Genomic DNA, 25,185 nt, shown 5'->3' on the forward strand with positions numbered 1-25,185 from the left:
TGATAATTTAAGGACAAAGCTATACGAGGAAGCTCAAAGTATAAATCATCTACGTTGTAAAATTCTACTCTAGGCAAAGGTCTGGTCACATCAGGCCAGACATGGTCACAATGGGATCACAAAGGAATAGCTGCTGTGCCCTGGAACCTGGAGTGGATGGCCAGAGGTCTGGGAAGTCCTGGGTGAGTTAGGAAGTAGGAATCTCAGTTTGTTTTGCTTTGTATAGAAAGCAGGGACAGAAAATTCTTTTGCAAAAAATTAGAATAATCTTAAAATATAGTTTTAAAAAATTTTGTCAGGTGTGGTAGCACACACCTGTAATCCCAGTGGCTTGGGAGGCTGAGGTAGGAGGATCACGAGTTCAAAGCCAGCCTCAGCAATTTAGTAAGACACTTAGCAACTCAGTGAATGGTTAAGTGCCCCTGGGTTCAATCCCCAGTGCCAAATACTACAACAATAAAAACTTATCAAAGATTTTTGTCTATGATAGTCAGAAGTCTTCACTTACTTAGTTAATGAATGATTTCTTACCGTGAAAGTTTAGAAAAGCAAAACCAAAATATTTATCTGTTTTGAATATTTAAATCTAGACTTATTAGAAACTGTTCAATTTTCTAAACCAAAAATTGAGACACCTAATGATTTCTGTTTGTTTCAATAAATGCCTTAAGGAGAAGAGCAAATCTGTAAAATGTATTTAACTCTTGCCCTTATTTTTTGTCTCATGTACCATCTAGAATTCTAGCTAACAGAACAGCAAAAATGTGCAGACGGGGGTGCAAATAGGCCTAGAATTTCAGGGAGCTAGGTCTGAGGGAAAGGCAACTGGTATCCAATGCAGGAGATGTTCCATCCTCTAACCAACTACATCTTGCCGTAGTGATTCTTACTGTGTAGGTGGTGGAGCACAACAACTTAGGATCAAATCCTGGGCCTCACACACACCAGAGGGGCAAGCACTCTACTCAACTATATTGCCAACCTCTTTCTCTCTCTCTCTCTCTCTCTCTCTCTCTCTCTCTCTCTCCAGATAAATGCATACAGACAAAATCTGACATGCATTCCCACAGTACCTCTATTCAGTCTTCACTATTTAATGAGTCTATAGATCAGTATAAGAAGCAGAAAGTAACAGTATTTGATGATTTGTTGTGCTTTTTATTATCTATGTTAGGGTTTTATTTATTTATTTAATTGATGTTTTAGCTTTTCGTATTTAAATAAAATTTAGAGTCTGATTAAACTGTTTTCTTCTTTAAACTTGGTGTTTTATTTCCTATCTCTATACAGTCTTTTATTTCCTGGTATTTATTTTCTTGGTGTTACTTTGGTCTAATATATTTCAAAGATCAGCACAACAGTAGTTCTCAGCCCGTACTGTAAGGCCACTTGCTGGTATCCAGTTCCCCAACTCTTCAGTACAGAATGGTTTGTAACTGCTCTGACTATGTGACTTTTGAAAATAGATTAGAAATGCTGTTTGAAACACATCTGTTGCTCTTAGGGCACTCTGGAAAGTCGAAGTAATAAATCCAACTGCCCTGGGCTCACCACATTGGACAGGCCACCTCTAGGAGCTTGGGGTGTTTATTCTAACCTATTCTTGGACTGTGAATGAGCACAACCCATCAGCTGGGCACCACACAGTGGACACTTAGCAGTAAAAGAACCACCTGAGTAGCTCCTATGCCAAAGAAAGTAATCTATGAACATAAGGAAGTTGTTTAACCCCAGATTTAGGGTGGTTCGCTACATACATAGCATGAATATTTTTTCATGACATTTCTTATTCTAGTTTTACTCTTTCCATTATCTTGCAAACCTGGATTTTTTTTTTTTTTTTTTTTTTTTTTTAGAGAGAGAGAGAGACAGAGAATTTTTTAATATTTATTTTTCAGTTTTTCGGCGGACACAACATCTTTGTTTGTATGTGGTGCTGAGGATCGAACCCGGGCTGCAGGCACGCCAGTTGAGCACGCTACCACTTGAGCCACATCCCCAGCCCTGGAATTTTTTTTTAATGTTTTCTTTCCATCTGCATATTCTTACATTTTTATCATTGCTGTTGTTTTAATACTTCTAAGTATAAATCTAGTTTCAAGTGTTCCAGTTTTATTCCTCCATCAGTAAGAAACAACTTGCTATGGTTGCAAGAGCATAAACTTATGTTCACATAAGTATTTTCTCCTATATCACAGGGATACCAAGACTTAAAATTTTAGGAAACATGTGAAAAACATCTCCTGAAAATGCATGGGCAGTAGTATGAGTGTGACAGCATTTAGAATAGTAAAGGAAAATATTCCCAACACTGAGGTTGTAGGGAAATTTTCATTTGTTACTTTAAAAATTCTATGGGATTTTAATCTCTTAATAATGAGCATAAGTGCTTTATGCTTAAATGTTGAAAATACAATGAAGCAATCATCACAAATTCTACCACACAAGAAGAGTCAGTGCTAACAATTTGGTAACCACACTTTCCACAATTTGAACTTACAGGTTCCCCCTCAGCACATGCTCTTAATCTATCCTCAAATATATTTTCTCCACGATTTCATCAAAATATTGGCAAGTCATCCTTTGAGCTTTGTTTTGCTTCTTTCATTTATCAAATGAATTTAATCTAAATATACCAATAAATTTCAATTGATAGTAAACTGTTCCTAGAGCATATAACAATAAGTAAATAAGAACTTAATTAATTGGAAGACAGAAATAAAATACAGCATTACCTGAGTAACCAAATGATATGCTTGACATTGGACTTAGATAGATTCCACTTCCATACATTGCACCATGAAGCTAAAATGAGAAGACATGGGATAAAGGGAGGTCAGTCAATGTTTTAGATGATAATATTAAACAAAAGAAGGCAATCAGTTTCATGTTGGAACATTAAGTCTTAGAAAAATGATAGTGTTCCTCTTCCAAGGTCTAATTTGAAAATAGTACTAACATCCTTGTACTCTTAAAATGCAGAGTTGATAACTGAAAAATGACAGCCAGAGGAAAAGGAGACTTGATGAATGTGTTCCACCCCCTAGTGATAGTCACTTACATTATAAAATACTCAAGTGGATTTTTATGTTAATGAATCTAAAATTCCAAATCAAAACTAGCTGAAATACATGGGAACACATTCTGATTAGCACTCACATGCTAGTATATAAACAAAGTGCCTACTCAGATTTTCGTTATATAACAATTCCATCCCACTCATATTATCTTCTAAATTTTTCAAGTTATAAGGAGTTTCATTAATTGAAAATCTTCAATTGGTCTAAGAAATAATTAGAATAATGAAAGTCTTTCTTAACATCTGCTCTAGGGCCCTTATACTCTGTTTGGATGAACTGAATACTAATTCAATAAATGTGTACTGATGGACATTTATATTTAGTTGCATCACTTCAAATATCATTATATTGTGGTGATAATGAAAAATTCAGCTCTATCAGAGAGAGTGAAGTGTAGTGTGCATGAAGATGAGGACTACAGTCACATTATGATCCTGGTAATGTTGAGTACTGTGTTGGATTCTGAAAAGCAGGTATCAGATGGCTCCTTGACAGCCGATATCCACTTTGCCTATTGATACACTTTTTTTTTTTTTAACTTTTTTTATCCTTTGGTACTGTGAATTTAACCCAGGAGCAGTTAACCACTGAGTCGCATACCCAGACCTTTTTCAATGTTTTTATTTTGAGACAGTCACTTAGGGCCTTGCCAAGTTGCTATAGATGACGTTGAACTGGCAATCCTCCTGCCTCAGCCTCCTTAGCTACAGGGATTATAGGCCTGCACGACCGTGCCAGCTCCTACACTTTCTCCTCCAAAAGAATTCACACTGAGGCTGAGTATTCAAAAAACAAATTTTGGAATAACAGATATAACATCTATATGATTTTATTTTGTCATGATAATTTTTCTACTTAATTTCAAAGTGTGACTTAAACTGTTTTCTCATAGGAAACTCACTTTTCTTTTTCTATTCATTAAATATAGATCAACTTTGTGTCAGGTATTTTGTGAAAATGAACTAGTATGTATTAGAAATTCCATACAATATTTGAAAGCTTACATGCCTCCCCTTTTACAAGAAAAACACACCACGAGGATTGCTTACTGAATCTCAATACTAAAGAATCATCTTATTAAAGCATTCAGAAACTATACCTGCAGACGTGTATTAGAGGCAACAACCAGGCCATTCCTCAGGATGGAGTGCCAGTTTTCAATGTGTGAGCCACTAAAAAAACAAAGTATAGGAAGGAAAGAGCAAAACCAGAAAAATCAATGATTTTTTTAAAAAGTAGTTATAGTATAAGTCACGATGCCTCTCAAAGTCCTGATTTCCAAGTCAGTGTGTAGGTGACTATTCAAAATTCATAGTCAACTATTGATTCCCACATATTTCTGAAAACTAGGTGGAATACACCTCCATCAACATTAAGCCATACTCACTGAAATGCAAAGGTGCTTCCAAAGAGTTTTTTAGCAGCTCTAAAATTGGATTCTTTGGCTGGTGGACTGCTGAGAAGCAGGAATTGATGTGGAGTGTGCATAAACTTCAATTGCTGCCGTTTAAAATAATGATAAACAAAAACATGTCAAATTTAACACATAATCAGGCAGATGACAATTTCAAATTTTACTGGTTTAGGAGTTATCCAGTTTCAATATATAGTGATTTTACACTATTTCATTAAAAAAACTAATTCCTAAAATATATTTTAAAACCACGTGTAAATGATGAATCACATGGAATTACTTATATGACTGATAATTCTGTAGATCAACGGAAAAGAACAGACAGATAATCCAAAGTCACTTATATTTGGAATATATAATGGAATCATACTCAAAAAGATCTGCTTTCTAAATTAAATTTCTTTCCAAGACTTTTTATAATTGAATACCCTAAATGTACACTATCTATTCATCTGAGAGAATATTCTGTAGTTGGGAAGCAGAAACTTAAAAAAAAAATTAATTCATTATTTTAAAAGCACAAAAATTACCACTATGCTTTATTTGTATGTATTCTTAAGAGTGAAAATTACCTACATTCAAATATAGTTTTGCCCTTTGATCATGAAAAGAAAGCAAAATCTTTTGGATTAATTGCTTGATAAAATATTCTAATTGTTCCTAGGTGAAATCCCTTTCTCCTAGGAACATAGTTACACAGATTTTTATACAGTCTTAAACACAGATTTGTACACAAGAAACAGACTGTTAGTACTACTTTCAGGTGAGAATCAGAAATGAAGTTAGAGTCCATTAGATGTTTATTAATATTGTTTTCTAATCTTATTAGCCAAATGAATAAGAAACTGGAAACAACATCTTCTTAGACACGGGAAGGTACAATGTGCCAATATAAAACTAACAATAATTAAAAAGCACATTCATGTTCCTCTGATGAAACTCCAGAAAATGCTTTTCTATCACTGTGGAATAATTAAATTATATTGGATGTTTTTATTTGTTTAAAAGTTAAGCATCAACCTGAATTTGCATTTTGATATCTTAATTTGCTGAGGTTTCAGAGTGATTTCAAATGGTAATTTCAAACTGATGAATTAAGACTTAACCTGAGTCTGTCTACCTCTGTTCTTGGAGAGGTTGCCTAAAAATCACAGGCCTCATTTTCCCAATTATTAAGTTCTCCTCCCATATTGGTGTGCATATGTAAAGAAATTACTTACTTACCCTGTTAACTGGCAGTTTCACAATATGTGACCTATTACTTGAAATAACCCTGAAATTAAAAATCAGTCAGTTATAATATATGCCAAATATATTTAAAGTTTTTCTTCTGGGTTAGCAGGTGATTAAAACTTATTTTTGCTATGTCATACAATAAATTCCATAATATTTTCATTTAGTTACATTTGGCTTATTTCCTGAAATCATTTAGAGAACTCATGTAACAAAAAAGGTATTTTAATCTAAGAAAATATACACCAAGGAGAAGGAACTTAACAAAGATAGAATTTTTTAAAAGCAAAAACTTAAACATCAGCAGAATCAGTGTTTCTAGATACACAGTACTTCAGGTAATGATAATTCCTACAAACATTAGAGGCTGACACATGCATCTAATTCTTCTGCTTCTCTCTACATTGCCTAAATTAAGAAATGAGTTCTTGGGCTGGCATTGTGGCTCAGTGGCAGAATGTTTGTTTCGCATGTATGAGGCACTGGGTTTGATCCTTGGCAATACATAAAAACAAACAAATAAATAAATGATAGATATATAAATAGATAAATAAATAAATGTATTGTGTCCATCTACAACTAAAAATATTTTTTTAAAAAAAAAAGGTTCTTATGGAGAGTCGTTTGTTTAACTATTTGAGGATACTTGTGAGCTGATATGTGTCATCATTCACATGAGTCAACATATTTAAACATTAAAGCTGAAAATAATTATGTATCTGGAAAAAAAGATTGTTTTATGCTTTTCAATATATAAAATAGTAAGGGGGTGACACTCTAAGCAAGACATTTTGATAAAGTTTTCTTCTCCCTGAGAGAAGAGCGATCGAGAAGCTGGAGCGACTGATCACAAGTTAACAGGCTAACTTCAGGAGGTTAAAAAAAAACAAAACTATGTACTTGAGATTTTCACCTTTATTTTGAATATGATAATGAGAAAATTTAAACTGCAAAGGAGGAGACTTAATTTATCAGAATTTTAATAATAGATCATAACAAATAAAAATAAGAATCTTAACTTTTGTTAAGGTCTTGTTATATTCTAAGGATGCATTATAAAAGTTCAACTAAGTGGCAATTAAATAATAATCTTAAGGAAGCCATATTCTTTTTCCTTTGCCAAATCTTCCTGGTTATAACATGGAATAAGAGTTCATCTTAACAAATCTCTTATAATTCTACATTTGTGTGACAATAGTGGGAAATCCTATGTATCTTTGAGGTTTCAAAGAGGCATGTACATAAAATCCTTATAAACCCCACTGTCTTTATGTTGCAAAGGAGAAATAAAAAGACAAATTATTTGAAGTGGATATACCAGCAAGGTGAGTTCATAACCCCTCTCCTCTCTATAGTCTGGTTCCCTTCCAGAATTCAGGCTGGACTATTTCTTTATCCCCCATCAAGCTCACACAAACAGTGCATCTTCTGTAGTGATCAAGCTGAGGGGTTAATCAAATCTACCCTGTCCTTGTAAAGGAAGCAAAATATACAAAAGATATTGACATCATTTTGAACAACAACAACAAAAAAATTAAAAGTCCTCATTGAACTAGAAAATTAAGTGAACCAAAATGCCTTCAACACATAATCAAGTTAATCACATCTTCTGAGACTATAGACAAACTGCTGTCAAATACATTGTACACCCTGATAGTGCATATGGCAGCATTTTCTTCCCCTTGTGATATATACATTTTAATTAAAGTGAGAGTCATTAAGACTCCTGGATTGTAAAATCACCAGATCCCATAGGCTTGTGGATCCGTAGCATTGCAAGGCTTATAAAATAGGCTACCTGTCCCCATTATCAAACAAACAGTAGAAAAAGATGCTATTTTCATTAAGAGAAAAACTAAAATTTTATACCATTGCAGTAGGGGATGAGCGAGAGGGTCCTGTTTATCCATTTGCTTCTTGATTTCTAGATATGGAGCCTGGAAATTAAAAAAAAAAAAAAGCCATTTTCTTCCTTGATTAGTCTTTAAAATTCATTCTTCCTTTTCTACAACAGAAAAATCAGACTGAACGACATGCCTACAGTCTAGTTAAAACTGAAAAATCTGTTGCCTTAACGTGGAATGTCAGCAATCACCCTAGTCATGTTCCCCAAGATGATGTCAACTTTGAACTTCCATGAGGCACAAAGGACTCACCTTCCACACTTGCACTAGACTGTATCCCTAAAGGATGGTTACCCCACCAAGACCCCTTGTTAAGTCCTGCTCAAGAAACTGCAATGCGGCAAATCACAAAGTGTACACCGGACCCACCCACCCTGCCAAACCATTTTCAGTAATTTTCATTTGGCCCTTTCCGTACCTTTCCATTTCCACATAATGCCCCTACTCCACTCTTTTGGTTCCCACTTTTTCACATCCTCATAGCCCCTTTTGGTTCTTTTCTTCTACCTTTAAAAACTTCAGGCTCTTTTGTCTTAACTGGAGATGAGCTCAACTTATGCTGCAGTCTCTCCCTTGCTGCAGTACTCTGCTGACAGTCTGTCCTGCCATCTTTAATACTTGTTTTTAACAATGACCATTTAATTTTAACTAACATTAAAGCAGAACTTGTGACAGCTACTCTTCATGCTCATACCTAGGGATATAGACTGAGATATGGATCTTTCTATAAGAAAGCCATTTACAAAAGAACAATCCTTCTCTAAAATTAATTTACCCAAACAATTAACTATTTTATAGAACAAAGAGAGTTCTGTCTGTAACAATTCAGAGCTATCTATAGGACAGTATATTTTAGAAAATAGGACAGTATAATGTTATATTTATATATTTGAAAGATTTAAAGAATCTGATGCAATAAAATCTGACAGCACCTCTATGAAGTACACTCTGAAAGAGGGTGCAGCATTACTTTTTCTACCTAGGCAGCAAAGACACTGAGGCACCAAACAATTAAGCAGCTTGCCCAAGGTCACAGGCCACATTGTTGTAGAGCCAGTTATACAGCCTCTGACTTCCCAGGGCTGACTCCATCGTCTACATTGCCTCCTATTAAAATAGCTTACACATGACCCAGAATACAAGAAGCAATTTTTGGCAGAGAGATGATTTCAGAGTCAGAGTTTGAGCTATTTTTAAATCCAAGAATGATCTGGGTCTAGGGTATAGTATAAATACCCTATACCAAAGTCTTTTTCATGATTAAAAATGTTTAACTTTGTGTACAGACACAGAATTAAAGTTCTTGGCCCGCCTTGTGGAAATACATTTTATTGTTTTCTTTGCTTATACAAATAAAAATTCTTGTTTGAAGAATTCAGATAATATAGAAAGGTATGGAAATAGAAAAATACATGGGAGTTTTTAAGTAAATATCACTTGGAAATTAAAGGATCTCTTATTTACCATGGTCTGACATATACCTGCTGAATGAAGAGTGAATATTTGACTATATGAATAAATAATGATCAAAAGAACCAAGACTCACAGTTGGAAATGCAAAGACATAATTTTTGAGCACTGCCTTCAAATAGAGGAGTAGAGATGATGCTAGGTGAAGGAGAGAGTAATGCAAAAGCTCAGTGAGGCCTGGGGCAGGAATTATTTCTTCCCCAGAGAAAATCAATGACCCAAGGTAAGTCTCATCACAGGCCCACAAGGGTCAATCGCTCATGAAGTACAAACCTTGTCTAATGGTTTGAATATGAGGTGCCCCCCAATAAACTGATGTAATAGACAATGCAGAAATGTTCGGAAGTAAAATGATTATAGGAGAGCTTCAACCTCTTCAGAGGACTGATTCATCTGATGGATTAAAAACTGGAAGAGACTACTGGGTTTTAAATGTACACAGGTGGAATGGGGCTGGAGGAGGAAGTCACTGGGGGAGTGCTCGTGGGAAATATATCTTCTCGTTCTCATGTGCTCAATGCCCTTGTCTTTATGTGAAAGCCTAAAGGGTTATAAAGCATTAGGGTTATAATTGTGTACTTACCCTTCAAAAATCTCAGCATACCAATACAGTGATATAATTTAACTAAAACATTCTAAATACAAAACAATTCTTTTATGATTTTAATTATACCCCATATAATAGGGAAATCTACATTTCACTACATAGTCAGTACTCAGACATTTTAAAATATAATCCTGCCCACACATAATGAACTGTGTAAGACCACAAGACAGTATACTTACTTGTGTCATTTCTCTGATAGAAGTTATGCTATCCAGCGCTTTCATTACTCGATCATAATTCTTCTTCTGCATAATGAGGAAAAAAAAAACAGAATTCAAGTAAAATCTTTTGAGAAGCTACATATCACTAGGGAAATACATTATTTGTATACATGAAGTTTCCATCCGAATCAGTGTAAAACCAATAATTGTTTTATATACATAAAAGGGAAGACTGTTATAAGATGGCTCAAGGATATAGGATTCATAATTAGAGTGAAGAAAAAAGAAAACAATGCAATTCAGTATACAAGGATAGAAAATCATATTTAGCTTATGGGTTAAGTTTTCAAAATACAAAAGCAGACATGGAATTCTTGAATCATGCTTTCACCACTAAAACAACAGGTAATAAAGTAAGCACAGAATCCTTCTAAAACATAAAAATCCACTTCAAATCTCAACTTATTTTCTTTTTTCTTTTCTTTTGATACTGGGGATTGAACTCAGGGGCACTTAACCACTGAACCACATCTCCAGTCCTATTTTGTATTATAGAGACAGGGTCTCACTGAGTTGCTGAGGCTGCCTCAGCCTCCAGAGCTGCTGGGATTATAGGTGTGCACCACCATGCCTGGCTTCTTATTTTCATTTGATTGGAATATTGTTACCCAAAAGAGTACAGGACAGGGCGCATGTGACTCCTCTGATAATTCATTTGTAAGCATAAGGTAAATATGGGCACTGCTGCCACTTCAAAACAAAAGCAAGTTCTTCCAGGGAAATATTATGTAGCTGTTTCTATAAAATGAATAATAATACTAACTAGTAATTTTAGTCCTCATGCAATTTGAAAATTTTATTTCAGAAGGATTCTGCCTATTTCCCAAAATATTTAAAAAATATTTTTCTTAAGAAATGTCAACAATATCAGTATGAACTGGCATTATATAGCTTCCAATAACCTTCAGATAACTGAAAAGGGAGAGGAGAAAGGGAATAAAGGAATCAAAGTTAAATAAATAAATAAAAATTTTAAGGCCTAGAATTTTTCCCTTTCTTCATGATCCTTAAAATTAAATGAGGTTACATAAAATCAGAATCCTCCCCCAAAACACTTCAATGAACTTTAAGAAACTGTGGATCTGCTTGATGACATAGGACATTCAGAGAGAAAGAGAACATCTCTTTTACTGTTACCAGAGTTCTTGATGTGTTACGATGCCTACTTACCCTGGGGTTGAAGGCCAGCATCTGAGGATCATTAGGATCTACCACAGAAGGATATGGCTCGAAAATGACAACTTTTCTAGGAGATTCCAATGCAGATCTACACATGGACACCAGCAGATCTACCACCTTAAAACACACCCATGAGACAGTTACTTTCCTTGAGGTTTCTGCAAGTGTTTTGCCACTGCTTCTCCCTCTCACTGGTTGCATGAGTTCATCAGAAAGCCCAGGACTACTACCTATCTCTCACACCTGCAACTCCTGACTTTAAACCAAATTTTGCCAAACTATAACTCTCAATTTAAAATAAAAAATGTGCCATTTAATAAGCCTTTGTTATGATTATGAGTACATATTATCTGCTAGCCTTGTTCAAGGTAGAGACAATGAGAAAAAAAGACTAGTCCATAAGCAGGTGGTGTGTACAGTCTAAAGGAGAAGATGCATATTAAAAACTCAGTTAAAAGAATATATGCTTCAATAGAATTTCTGGTACTTTTAAAAACAATAAAAATAAAATAGGTATTTAAGAACAATGCAGAAGGGAGTGCTGTCTTTCGAGGTCAGAAGGGAAAAAATGCCACTATCTGGAGAGAAACTGTTCCAGCTAAAGGAAGCCACACAAAACAGGAAGTCTGGCATGCTCCAAGAACAGCAAAATGCCTGACATCATCAAGGTTCTTCCTACTCTGTCAATGTCTACTAATGACTTTTGATTTGCTTTATTCCTATATTATCCATGATCCATTTGCTCATACTAAGAGGCAGTACTACACAGTAGCTAAGCTGGCTCCCCTCCATAGTTCCCCAATGTACTATATTTCCAATAACTGGATATAGAAAACTGATACTATCTAAATGAAAAACATAGACCTGAACAGATGCACCTAAACACAGACATAGGAAAGCTATTTCTAGAGTTTAAATGCATAACAGGATATGGACAATTTCTGATTCCCATGTTTCTAGGAGGGATGTTGTGACCCAATATCAGTTGTGTTCATTGTTGTTGTCTCATGTATTCACAGAATATACCCATTCATTCAGAATTTCCAGTGACCTAAACTAGTTAGCAACCCTGCACAAGTACACAGACATATACACCCACAAAACTCATTCAAAAAACAGATATGTAACATCTAATGTTTCTGACACACTATTCCAAACAAAGAACAGAAAACTGTTGAAGTAGGGTAGGATTTGGGGGCCTGGAATGGTAATTGCATGGACACTGTTGTCCCAGCCCAGGCTCCTGCAGTGGTGAGGAGCACCTCCATGTCTCCTAGAACTCCTAAGAGAGAGCACCATCAACTGCAGGAGTCAACGGATGCAATGAGAATAGAGACAGTTTTTTTGTGTGTGATTTTTTTTCTTTTTAAACTATAGTAGTTAAAAGAATGCTCTCTTTTAATAGAATAACTAATTTATATTGAATATTAATATGTACAGAAAATCAATCAATTGATTTGATCAAACACTTAAGTTTTCTAACTACCACTAGATATTTTAAAATCCACTTCTATTTAAAAACCATTATTTTTAGAAATACAATGATGAGGAAAGTGTCACCTATTGTTTTGTTTAACTACCCTAATTTTAGCATGATTTAATTTCCCTTTAATTAATAACTTACTATTTCTAGTTTTTAATTGTTTTATTTGAGGGAACTGTTACATCTTGAAAAATATACAAGTTTTAAGTGACTATTTGAGGTCTTCAGGGGTTTTTTTTTGTTGTTGTTGTTTCCTACTAAGGATTGAACCCAGGAGTGTTTTACCACTGAGCTTTTTATTTTTATTTTGAGATAGGGTCTTGCTAAGTTGTCTAGATTAGTTTTGAACTTGAGATCCTCTGGCTCAGCCTCCTAAGTCACTAGGATTACAGTCATGAGCTACCAAATATTTTTAGTAACTATGCGCATAAATACATGTAAATCTATGATATAAATATTTTTTGATATACCCCACTAGTTAAGGGTTTGTCAGTATTAAAATTAAAATATCTTTTAAGGATTCCTGGAGCCTTTAATATATAAAACAGTACATGTGAGGTGTAGGGGAAATATCAACCTGTATTTATAATATTTATTTTAATTATGAAATCATTTTTTTCATAATATATAAAATCATTGTTCTACTGTGGTAGTATTTTTCATTTATGATTGATTATATTAAAAAATATCATCCTTAGTGTTTCATTAAGTACAGCATCATAGTTTGGCTAAGCTGTGAAAGGGCTAGGTGCTTAGGCTATCAATGTTAATTATCTACTCTGAATCACCTGGTACAGGGTCACCTGTGCAGGAAACATCCCATACTTAAGCGAGTATATGCTGCAATAATATTCTTCCCACCCATCCCTGTGAAGTTCATAAATGAAAGATTGGTAATTCCCTTTACAACAGCTTCCTGTCGATTTTTAATGAAGCTGAATTTTTTCTCATGTTTCGTTACTAACTATACATCCCTTTTGTGAATTCATGTTCATTTTCTATTCAACTCTTATGGCCCTATGTTTTTCTTCTCAAAAAAAAATTCAGCTTTTATATAATTATGCTTGTGTAAGGAAAGAGCTTTTTCATACTTTTTTTGAGGGTGGGGGTAATTGCAGATTGAACCCAGGGGTGCTTAACCACTGAGCCACATCCCCAGCATTTTTTTTTTTTTTTTTTTTAACTTAGAGACAGGGTCTTGCTGAGTTGCTTAGGACTTAAGTTGCTGAGGCTGACTTTGAACTCAGGATCCTCCTGTCTCATTCTCTCCCGAGCAGCTGAGATTATGGGCATTATTTGGAGGGTGGGGTAGGAACCAGGGATTGAACTCAGGGGTACTCAACCACTAAGCCACATTCCCATCCCTATTTCGTATTTTAATTAGAGACAGAGTGTAACTGACAGCATGACAGAACCTTGCTTTTGCTGAGACTGGCTTTGAACTCGTGATCCTCCTGCCTCAGCTTCCTGAGCCACTGGAATTACAGGCATGTGCCACCACACCCAGCTCTGGATACTTCTTTCTTAATGTTCATAATTTCTTCAAGTGAAGCACATAACATGAAAAAGTATGGTATTTCCTTTAGGATTTCCAATAACCGCATAAATGCACAAGCCTAATACACCGACTCAGGTAGGCATGCTACATTCCTCTAGTATGCATATCATTTTCCCAAACATTCTAAGTTATTTGGAATATGATTTTATAAATAGAATAAGAAAGAGTCAAACAGATTTTCTCCCATATTGTTGGTCCAGTGTGTTTATTTCACTTACTACATAATTCTTCATCAAAAGAAGATGTGATCCCTCTTTTAACATATATTAAATGTATTTATAATGACTGGGTTTGGGGATAACCTAACATCCTTTTCTTTGCCAATAATACTGTATTTTATTTAAATTTTATAGCACTTCATAATAAGATTTAAGAGTTGGCCTAACCTCTCTTAATTAACATTTATTAATTCTTAATGTTTTCAATTTCTTCTCATACATGAATTGGTAATTTAGTTACAATCTACATGAAAAAAAAAGACGACTGAAATTTTCATGAAGTTGCATGAAGTGATAATATATTTTGGCATCCTTATGACTTATTCTTTTCCTTTCTAGAAACAGCTTGCTTCTTTACTTCCAAGTTGTTCCTTTAATTTTTCTTCCTATCTCTTATATCCTTCTTGAAAACAAATGCTCTCCTTTTATTTTGTATTCTTCCCATTATCTTTTAAGTTCAGTTTTAAATAAACAGATTTCCAGTTTATGGCAGTATAACTCTACAAATGCGTTTTACATAAAACATGTGCAAACATTTCAGTAACTCAATTTCACCCTGCAAGAATTACAATAATACTTTAAAGAAATTTGGTTTAATTTCTCCCCTTGGCAACTGCAAAATGTCAAAAACACACAAGATGATAAGAGAAAATTTAGTCTTCATCTAAAAAATATCAAGTGCCAGTTTGCATTCAACAAGAAGTTCTTGAAAATTTCCCACAAAAAGTAAGCAGAATGAAGATAACTATTGGACTACAACAAATTTTTTGAATCAAAAGAAGGAACGATTAGTATCAGTTAGTACCTGAGCTCCAGTTGCTATTTCATCAGCAGCTTCATTCATTACTCCCAAGGTTTGAAAAGCAAATACACACAGTTCTCGTTCACATACAGTAGGCTAAAAAAGAAATGGGAATTGATTACAGTACTTTCCATTTCTCAATTTTAAAATTAGATTAATGACTGTCTACATAATAAATGGAATGTTAAAAAAAACATAATGTTTTGTTTTTTAAAAAAATACATTCTTAAATTTAGGTAATAATTAGTAGAATCTTTTACTAATAAAGAATTGTAAAGATATAAGAAATGATCAATTTCAATTAGTTGTAGTCACTTTCATTTCAAACAATTCAGCAATAAATGAAAATATATTAAAAAGCGAAGTCCGTATCTCTTACAAAATTCGCATTTGACTCATGAAATGCATGTGTGTGTGTGTGTGTGTGTGTGTGTGTGTACTGATAGGCCTTACACATGCCAGTCAAGTGCACTACCACTGACCCACAGCCACAACCCCATGAAATGCATTTTTTAAAAAAAAAATAAATAAATACTAAGGTTAAGATGATAAAATAAAAACAAGACTATACACAAAAGCTCTACAAGACAGATATACAATGGAGAACTCCTCTTTTTCTTAAGAAATTTGTTTGCAAGAAATAAGCATGACTCTGCTTACTTGCTACCCAGCTCTTGAAAGACTGGTTTTGTTGCAAAGACTCTGGACTTCAATAACCTCCTGAAGTCAACAGCACTGAAATATGCATTCTGCAATTACTTTGGAAAAGTGCTCATCTTTCAAATCTAATATAGTGTCATCTCTTTGATTTATCTTATCTCCCTGGTTACACTGCATTAGGTAGCTGATGAAGCCTAACAGGATGCAATCCATGGTGCCTCTCCACAGCAGACAAAAGACATTTGTTAGTGCCACTGTTCCTGTGCTCACTGCTTTTAGAGGACGGCTTAGTCTTTTGCTTAGCTAGTGGGCAAGTATGGTACCACTCTGAACATCTCTGTTGAGAATGAGCCTCTATGTGTGGCTTTACGGATAGAAGGGCTGAACAATCACAAACATTTCTGGTTGACTCTCCCCTAAAGAGGAAAACGGAATTGATATATTTCCCTTGTCAGCCTTAAAAATGCAGTCTGGTTCCATTTCAGAAATATCGGGACTGTGGGAGGAAATTAATTTGAAAAAGGTCTCCAGACACAAGCTCTACACATTGCCATATATATATAGATATAGATAGATATAGATATGGATATACACACAGCAGGCTTTTCCATTCCACTTCTTTCTCCTCAACTTCAATGTGTAACTTAATCTTCTATTTTGGCAGTGTATGTACAGCTATGTGTGTATATTACAACCTCAATTTCTCCCAAGGACATTAGGCTATTTCTTTTGTTCACTTCATGAGGCAAAGCACGTAGTCTGATCAAAAGTAACAGCACTGATCATTCCTGATTATTTACTTTACCCTCAAATGTATATTGATGAATATCAAGGTAATGCTTAATTAGTGACATGAATAATGATTAGTTTCTTTTGAACATTGGACAATCAACTATACTTTGTGATCATTAAAATACATGTCTAAATATATGTGTGTATGATAACACATGTGTATATAAATATGTACACACATACATTCCAGAGAATATAACAATAGAAACTTCAGCACCAAATTATTTCTTTTACTGAAATATAATACATCACTATAGTAGATTTATAGTTAATTTTTTAAAAGTTAACACAAGGGCGGAGGCTGTAGCTCAGAGGCATAGCACTTGCCTAGCATGTGTAAGGCACTGGGTTTGATCCTCCTTAGCACCACATAAAAATAAGCAAAGGCATTCTGTCCATCTACAACTACAAAAAAAAAAAAAAAATTAAAAAGAAGGCTGTGACAGTTACTCTTAAAAAAATAAAGTTAACAAAAAAATTTCAAGGACATGGGGGAAATTTTAATAGACACAGCTGGTTTTACATATCTCTGTCATAACACATTATTGCCAATCCTGGGTATTCAAGAGTATTCTGACTTGGTCTCTTATGATTTTTAGCAATTTCACTAAGACATCCCTATTCTTTACTTTTCAGGGCTTCCTATAATGCTTTCATCTGTTTAATCCCCTCAGAGACCTGTTTATGTTCTAACCTCTATAGTTCCAAATCACATAAACTTGCCAAGTGGTCCATTATTTGAAGTAATGAAGCTGCAATCTTATAATAAAATGATGACATTATCACATTATGGACATTCGTGTTCTTTTTTGTATGTTTTTGTGTGAAAGTAGCACTCCTTCCCAGACCCAAATGTGTAAGGCAAGTTTCTTGTAATATCCTGTTACTATAAATTGGAAAGAGGTGATCAGGCAAAAATTAGGCATACTAGAAAACCTGCTGAAGGTAGAAGTATACATCACATTCTTATGAAAATAAATTTCTTTTCATTTTTTTAATATAGCCAACTACAGAGATAATAAAGTTGTCATTAATTTATTAACACACCAACACCACGATAAGTAAACATGTCTTGAAATTTTAATTAGCAGTTCTATGTTTTACTTACTTGGATTAGAAAGTTCAAGAAATATTCAAAAAGTAAGATGAAAATTACTTTATTTTTCAAAGAAATATTTCCATATTTATTTACTTTTTTTATAGTAGCAATCCTTTCTTGTTTATTCACATTTAAGAGTTCAAAATGTCAACACAAGATGGCACACGAAAAGAAAATTCTCAAATAACACTAGGCGATCAAGATTAGATGTCTGCTCCCAGAAGGGGCATCCTGTTCGAGGATGAAAAACTGAATCATTTTTCCTTAGTGAAAACTGAATCATTTTTCCTTAGTGAAACTTAAGTACTTACACTGTGGACAGGCCTTCTCTGCCTTGAAACGATTATCCTCTGACCACACCAACCTTCATACCTCCACTGACATTATTTACACAGAAAGCACTAATCCTAATTCAAAACAGCACCATCACTAAATAACTATTACCAGGTAAGTGTAATGATGAGTTTTATTACAATACTTTCATACAAATTTATTTATGCCTACATGTAACCAAGTGTGTGTTATTATTTACTAATTCATTTTTCAGTTTACCATATATCTACTAGTTTGAATTTGTAAAGTATAATTTGCTATTAATGTATTATTATATTGTCTTGAAACAATTAATTCATATAATTTAGACAACAAAACCATGGCAAATCCCTCCACTGTCAACATAAACATAATATATTTTCATTATGTACCATTTAAAAGCACAGAGAATTTTATATGTGTCCCTAAAATATAATTTATTTTAAAAGGTTTCAGTTAGGTATGTTTAAAAATCATGTTTTTGAACTACAAGTTTCTGGGCATGATTATTTAGCTTCTGTTTCAGAATCTGAAATTATAAGTTCCACAAATTGGAGGGGAGAGAGGGTGTTAGTAGGATGCACTTTTTCATTCACTTTTTCAATTGAATCAGAGGAATTTAAATGCAGTAAAAAAAAGGTTTCAAAATGTTTCTTGAGCCCTAATGAATATTTTAGAATCTAACTGTACTTTAGAAAAGTTGTATTGTCAAAGAATTTAAATTATCCTTTACTGAAGAGAAATGATGCAACTCTTACTAAAGAGAATTTAGCTATGTATTTATGAATAGAGATAAATATAGTATCAGGAATGGTTTTCAAACATTTCTGCTATCGTCTTTTTGTTCAAACAGTATTTTGTGTAAGTTCAATATATAAAACACATAGAAGTAGAACCTTGTCCACTTGAAGCACATGTGTTTATCTGTTTTTCTAACTGTAAAGTGAGAAGAAAAATAACATCTAGCTGCCTGAGTTGATAAGAGAACCAAGTGAGATACGGTATGTATAAAATCTCCTTGAGGCATAAAGAGCTATTTAAGTGTTAATATAAGAAACTAGACAAGCCATCTCTGCAGCAGTTTTAACTCAATGCATACACAAAGATAAGTATTTCATAAAAGTATACTTTCTTTGAATTACATTTTGCAGCATTTTAATTTTTGTATCCACAGTTTTTCAAAACTCAATTTACTGCTACAATCTTTCTTACAAAAAAATCAATTTAAATATAAATTCCTGATTTAAAACTGGTGTTTATATAAAAGTTTAAGAACCACAAACCCATAAGCCTTGAACTCTCTGTATTTTTAGTACACTAGTCAACACTTTGAATTTTTTTTTTTTTTTTTTAAGTCAAGAAACATATTCAGTGTGGGGAAAGGTTTACTGTCTACTGAGAGAGAGAAAAACACCACAGGGACCAAGGCAGATCCTCAGGAAGGCAAAGAGGCCTGAACAGAGTCCCTGTTTGTTTCATACAAAAAAGATACTGTTTGAGCATTAAAATCAATGTCTTCTCAAAATTCAGTTAGGTATGTTTAAAAATCATGTTTTTGAACTAAAAGTTTCCGGGCATGATTATTGAGCTGAAATTATAATCTGAAATTATAAGTTCCATAAATTGGAGGGGAGACAGGGTGTTAGTAGGATGTACTTTTTCATTCACTGTTCAAAAGTGAGACCTAAATATAAGAAGATCTACCTACTTCATATTTAGAAGATAAAATGGGAATACTCTGGTTTATCCCCTGCTCAGTTTCTCACAGGTTTTCATGGGCATGCCTCAAACTGTGACCAAATGACTACTGAGTGTTATTAACTTCATTTAGAAAATAAAAGCCTTAGTTATTAAGAGCAGTCTAAAGGCCACAGCAAGGAAGATACACAAAAATATAGACTGTCAGGTTTCTCAAGTGACTTTGTTTCAGCAGGATTTCCGTTCCTCAAGTAAGTGACAGACACACTCAAACATATTGAGAATAACTGGACTAGAATCTCATATATACCCTGACATTACCCACAGAGCCCCTTGACAATAACTGAAAGAGGTTTTTGGTGTGCTTCAACAATTAGCTGACCACTAAATGAACAAAACTTGAAGGGCCAAACAAGACCATAAATAATTTGGAAAAAAAAAATTACACAAGAAATTACAACAAAATAAATCTTTAGGACAGCAGAGATCTGATCGAAAGTAGCTCTATTATCATAGTCAAAATGTCAAGTTTTTGATAAAAAAAATAATGACAAATGCAAAGAAATAAGAAAGTAACATGTAGGAAAAAGGTAATTAAGAGAAAGGGTAGGGCTGGGGTCATAGCTCAGTAGTAGAGTGCTTGCTTCGCATGTGTGAGGCACTAGATTTGATTCTCACCAATACATATAAATAAGTAAAGGTCCACTGATAACTAAAATAAATATTTAAAAGAAGAGAGAGAAAAAGGGTAACAGAGAAAGCATAGATATTTAACTTACTATGCTAACACTTTATATTAGCTATTTATGAAAGGATCAAAGAGCTAAAGGCAACAAACAAAAAAATTATTAATTAATTTAGAAAAAAAAAGGAAAGAAATATCCCCACAGAGTAGCAACACATAGAATTCACCAAAACACAACCACAAAGAAATTCTTGAACTAGAGAGCATAGTAACTAAAATGAAGAGAAAGAAAAAATTATGGAAAGACTTAAAAGCCAATCTAAGCAGGCAGAAAGAAGGATCATGTACTTGAAGGTAGGTCAGCTATTATAAACTACCAGCAATAAAAATTCATTAAGAAAAGTAAATAAACCCTAAAAGACCTAATGGACACTACCACATACAAAATTACAGATTTGGGAGTCCCAGAAGGCAAGAGGAGAGAAAAGATGCAGAAAGAATATCTGAAGATACATGGTGTTATTTAAAACAAACAAACAAACAAAAAAAAAAACTCGAATTAATGAAAAATGCCAAGAAATCCAAGGAACTCAAAATATAGTGAAATATGCTAAAAACCAAAGACAAACAACAGATCCTAAAAGTAGTGAGAGAAATAACTCAATACACATAAGGGATCCTCAATTTAACAAAATCATTTCTCACTGGAGATGGTAATCACCAGATGGCAGTAGGATGACAAATTCAAAGTGCTATAGAGAGGAGCACTTCAAATCTGCTCACAGTGCAGAGGACCTATCAACCAAGAATCTTATGTCCAGCACAATTACCATTCAAACAATTAAGGAGAAATTAAAATATCCTCAGATCAAAATGGAGAGTGCATCATTGGAAGAGACTTCGCACGGGAAACAAACGGAGTTCTTTAGGAGGAAATGCAAAGAACCTGGAGAGTGCACTGAAAGAAATGAAAAGCAGGGGTAAAGGTAACCATACAGGTACATAGAAAAGACTGCACACAGTGTGTTTCTTACTTTTTTAACATTTTGATTTTTCTTATCCAGATTAAAGGCAATAGCATAAAGCAATGATTATAGATCTATGTTGATGAACACCCAATATAAAAGATGCAGTTTTTCTCTTTATCCATAGCAGTGTAAGGGAGGGGCACTGAAGCTATTTTGGAATAAAGTTTTTTATATATTATTAAAATCTCGGTGATAGTAATCCAAACTGGAATTTTAAAAATTAAAATGTCTATCCTAATCCTTAGGACGATTATTATTATGGAAATACATCACAAATTACCTGCCAGGAATTAAAATGATATACTAGAAAAATATCTGTTTAGTATAGAAAAAAGGGCAACAGTGAAGAGAAAAAGCAGAATAAAATGGATATAATTGACACAGAAAAGGAATAGCAAAATGGCAGAAGTCTTTCCTTATTAATAATATCTTTTAAATACAGAGATTAGATTAGCAAAATGCATAAAAGAACAGTATACAATGATTTGGTATCAACAAGAGACTCTTTAAATTTTTTTAAAATTGTTTTTTGTAGTTGTAGATGGACAGCATGTCTTTATTTTATTTGTTTATTTTTATGTGGTGCTAAGGATCAAACTCAGTGCCTTATATGTGCAAGGCAAGCACTCTGCCACTGAGGCACAGCCCCAACACTCAACAAGAGACTTTTGTTTCAAAGACAAAAATACATTTTTTAAAAAAAATCATGGATAAAGATATTCCATGTAAATAATAATCATTGAAAAGTTTTGTCTTATATCAAACAAAACTCAGGGACAAAACTTACGAGAAAAGCAATGGAAACATAAAGAACATGTAACATTATAAATATCTGCTCCTAACAAAAGACTCCCTTCACCCCAAAATACATGAAATACTGAACGAACCCAAGATGGAAACAGACACCTCAGCAATAATAATATGAAATTATCATATTCCTACTTTCAATAAAGACTGCAAAGGAAAAAAAATGAGATCAAAAGAAACCATAGAGAAAAAATTAAGGAAACAAGAGTCTGTTTGTCTGTTTTTTAAAAGATACATAAAATCAATAAGCTCCTAGCTTGAAAAACAAAGAGAGAACTCTGATTTAGATGTGAAGGTCCCAGAAAGAGCCTTGAGTTAACCAAGTGGTCGCAAGGGAAGTGCTTTGAGAGATGGTTGAACCTTTCAGAGGTGAGGTCTAGTAGGAGTCTAGTAGGTCCTTGGGGTGTGCCCTTGAAGAAGACTCAGGAACCCAAACCACTGCTCTCTCTCTCTCTCTCTCTCTCTTGCTTCCTGGCAATGAGGTGACTAGTTTTGCTCCACCACATGCTAGGGCCAAACAAATCCTTGGGGCCAGCTGAGACATCCAAAGCTCAGCCAAAATAATCCTGTTTGATTATTTCAGATATTTTCTTATAGTGATGGATAGAAAGCTAACTAACAGAAATGACAAATCTTCATCATCAAGAATCAAGCAAAGAATACCACAAAAACTCCACTGATATCAAGAAGATAATAAGAGGGCTGGGGTTGTAGCTCAGTGGTAGAGGCTTGCCTAACATGTGTGAAGCACTGGGTTCAATCCTCAGTACCACATAAAAAAAAAATTAATAATTAATTAATTAAAGGTATTGTGTCCACCTACAACTAAAAATATTTTTTTAAAAAGAAGACAAATACTAGGGGAAGGGGAATAGGAAGGGCAGCAGAATAAAATAGACATTAGTATTGCTGTATGTAAAATAAAAAAAAAAAAGAAGACAAATACTAAAAACAACTCTACTCATATAAATATGCTACCATATATTTAAAAGAATTAATACACATCTGACATATCTCAACCAGAAAAGAGACAAAAATATTACAAAAAAAGTAAATAATGTAACAGTATACCAAATGAATACAGCTACAAACTGACTATAGCAGCATATAAAAATTATATCACATGACCAACTGGGATTCAACCCAGAAATAAAAATTCAATATATAGAAATAAAAACAGAAACAAACAAAAAGTCTCATACCATACATTACATTAAGAAAAGCCAAACTCAACATGATCATGTCAAAAGACATGGGAAAAAATAATAACAACATAAAAAAAAAAAAAAACCTTTGATGATTAAAAAACATTCAACCAAATAGGACTAGAAGGAAATTTCTTAATCTGATAAAGTACATCTAGGAAAAATCCACAACAGGGAGAGATTAAAAACTTTCCCCCTGAATCACAAGGACTTTCTGCTCTTTCCACTTCTAATCAGTCTGGTATTGAAGGTTCCAGCCAGGACAACTGGGTTAGCAGAAGTAATACAAAGAATCCTGATTGGAAAAGAAAAAGCTAAACTGTCTCTATTTTACAGATAAGATGATTATGTATAGAGAAACACTAAAGAATCCAAAAATAACTTACTGGAACTAATAAATAAGGTTCAGCAAACTTGTAGAATGCCAACTTAACATGCCAAAGTCACTTGTATCTCTACATAGTAACAAAAAATAACACAAAAAGAAAATAATATACTTCTATTTACAGTAATATAAAAATAAGTAAATATAAAAATAAAAATATATAAATAATTTTAAGCTTATCCAAACAGTGCAATAGAATACTGAAATACTACAAAATAGCACTGAAAGAAATTTTGAATTACCTGAATAAATGGAAAGACATCCTGAGGTAATAGATTGGATAGCTTAATTTAAGACTGTGCCTTAAAATTCACTCAAACTGTTCATTAAGAAAATATTTTAGATTGAGTAGCAAATATTTATTTATTGTGGTTTTGAATGCTGGAAAATCCAAAATCAAGGTGTGAGCAGATTCAGTGTCTGATGACAGCCGACTTCCTGGTTCACCATAAGACCACTGACAGAGCTTGCTGTGTCCTCATATGGTATAGGGATATGGGCTCCATGTGCTTTCTTTTAGAAAAGGACTAATCCTATTTATGGAGGCTCCACTCTTATGACATAATCACCTCCCAAAGATCCCACCTCCTAATACAATATCACATGACTGCTAGGATTTCAATATACAAACTATGAGGGTACATAAACATTCAGTTTACAATCAAATTAATCTAGGAATCCAGTGCAAATCTATTAAAATTCTAACTGCCTTTACTAGCAGAAAAAGACGAGTTGACCACACAATTGGTTAGAAAATGCAAAGGACCCCAAACAGTCAAAACAATCCTATTAAAGGAGATCAAAAAGAATTCATACTTCTGGATTTCAATATTACTACAAAGCTACATTAATCAAGACAGAGTAGTACAGTCTTAGATATAAAGACCAGTGAAAACATAATTGAGAGTCCAGAAATAAACCAGTACATCTAAGTTCAAATATTTTCAACAAGGGTGCCAAGATCATTCAGTACAGAAGCAGTCACTTCAACAAATAGGAAAAGAAACATTTGGTTATCTACCTGCAAGGATGAATCTGAACCCCAGCCTCACACCACATACTGAAAATTAACTCAAAAAGGATCAGTGACTTATACATAAAAACCTTAGAATACAATATTAACTGTAAATCCTGTGACTTTGAGCTGTGCAATGGTTCCTTAGAAACCCATATAACTAAAGAAAAACTGTGATACATTAGACACTCTCAAAATATAAAAATCTGTGTCAAAAGACACTACCAAGAAAATGAAAGGATAGCCCATGGAGCATAAGAAAATATTTTCAAATCATATACATGATAAAGATCTAACAATAAAAATTTAGAATTCAAAATATATTACTCA

General features: G+C 33.8%; 1 protein-coding gene across 2 annotated transcripts in view; it reads right to left on the reverse strand.

Annotated features, from left to right (window-relative positions):
* Positions 1-25,185, reverse strand: part of Parp8 (poly(ADP-ribose) polymerase family member 8) — a 169,961-nt gene that overhangs the window by 8,027 nt on the left and 136,749 nt on the right. For both annotated transcript variants that reach the window (XM_027954404.3, XM_071612610.1), the window contains 8 exons: positions 15,173-15,265; positions 11,100-11,225; positions 9,888-9,953; positions 7,597-7,664; positions 5,719-5,767; positions 4,468-4,580; positions 4,180-4,252; positions 2,736-2,805 (listed from right to left, as the gene is read on the reverse strand). In XM_027954404.3, coding sequence (XP_027810205.2) covers positions 2,736-2,805; positions 4,180-4,252; positions 4,468-4,580; positions 5,719-5,767; positions 7,597-7,664; positions 9,888-9,953; positions 11,100-11,225; positions 15,173-15,265 — 658 coding nt within the window. The remainder of the gene's footprint in view (positions 1-2,735; positions 2,806-4,179; positions 4,253-4,467; positions 4,581-5,718; positions 5,768-7,596; positions 7,665-9,887; positions 9,954-11,099; positions 11,226-15,172; positions 15,266-25,185) is intronic.

The sequence above is a fragment of the Marmota flaviventris genome, chromosome 5, assembly GCF_047511675.1.
Source record: "Marmota flaviventris isolate mMarFla1 chromosome 5, mMarFla1.hap1, whole genome shotgun sequence".
NCBI classification, from domain to species: Eukaryota; Metazoa; Chordata; class Mammalia; order Rodentia; family Sciuridae; genus Marmota; species Marmota flaviventris.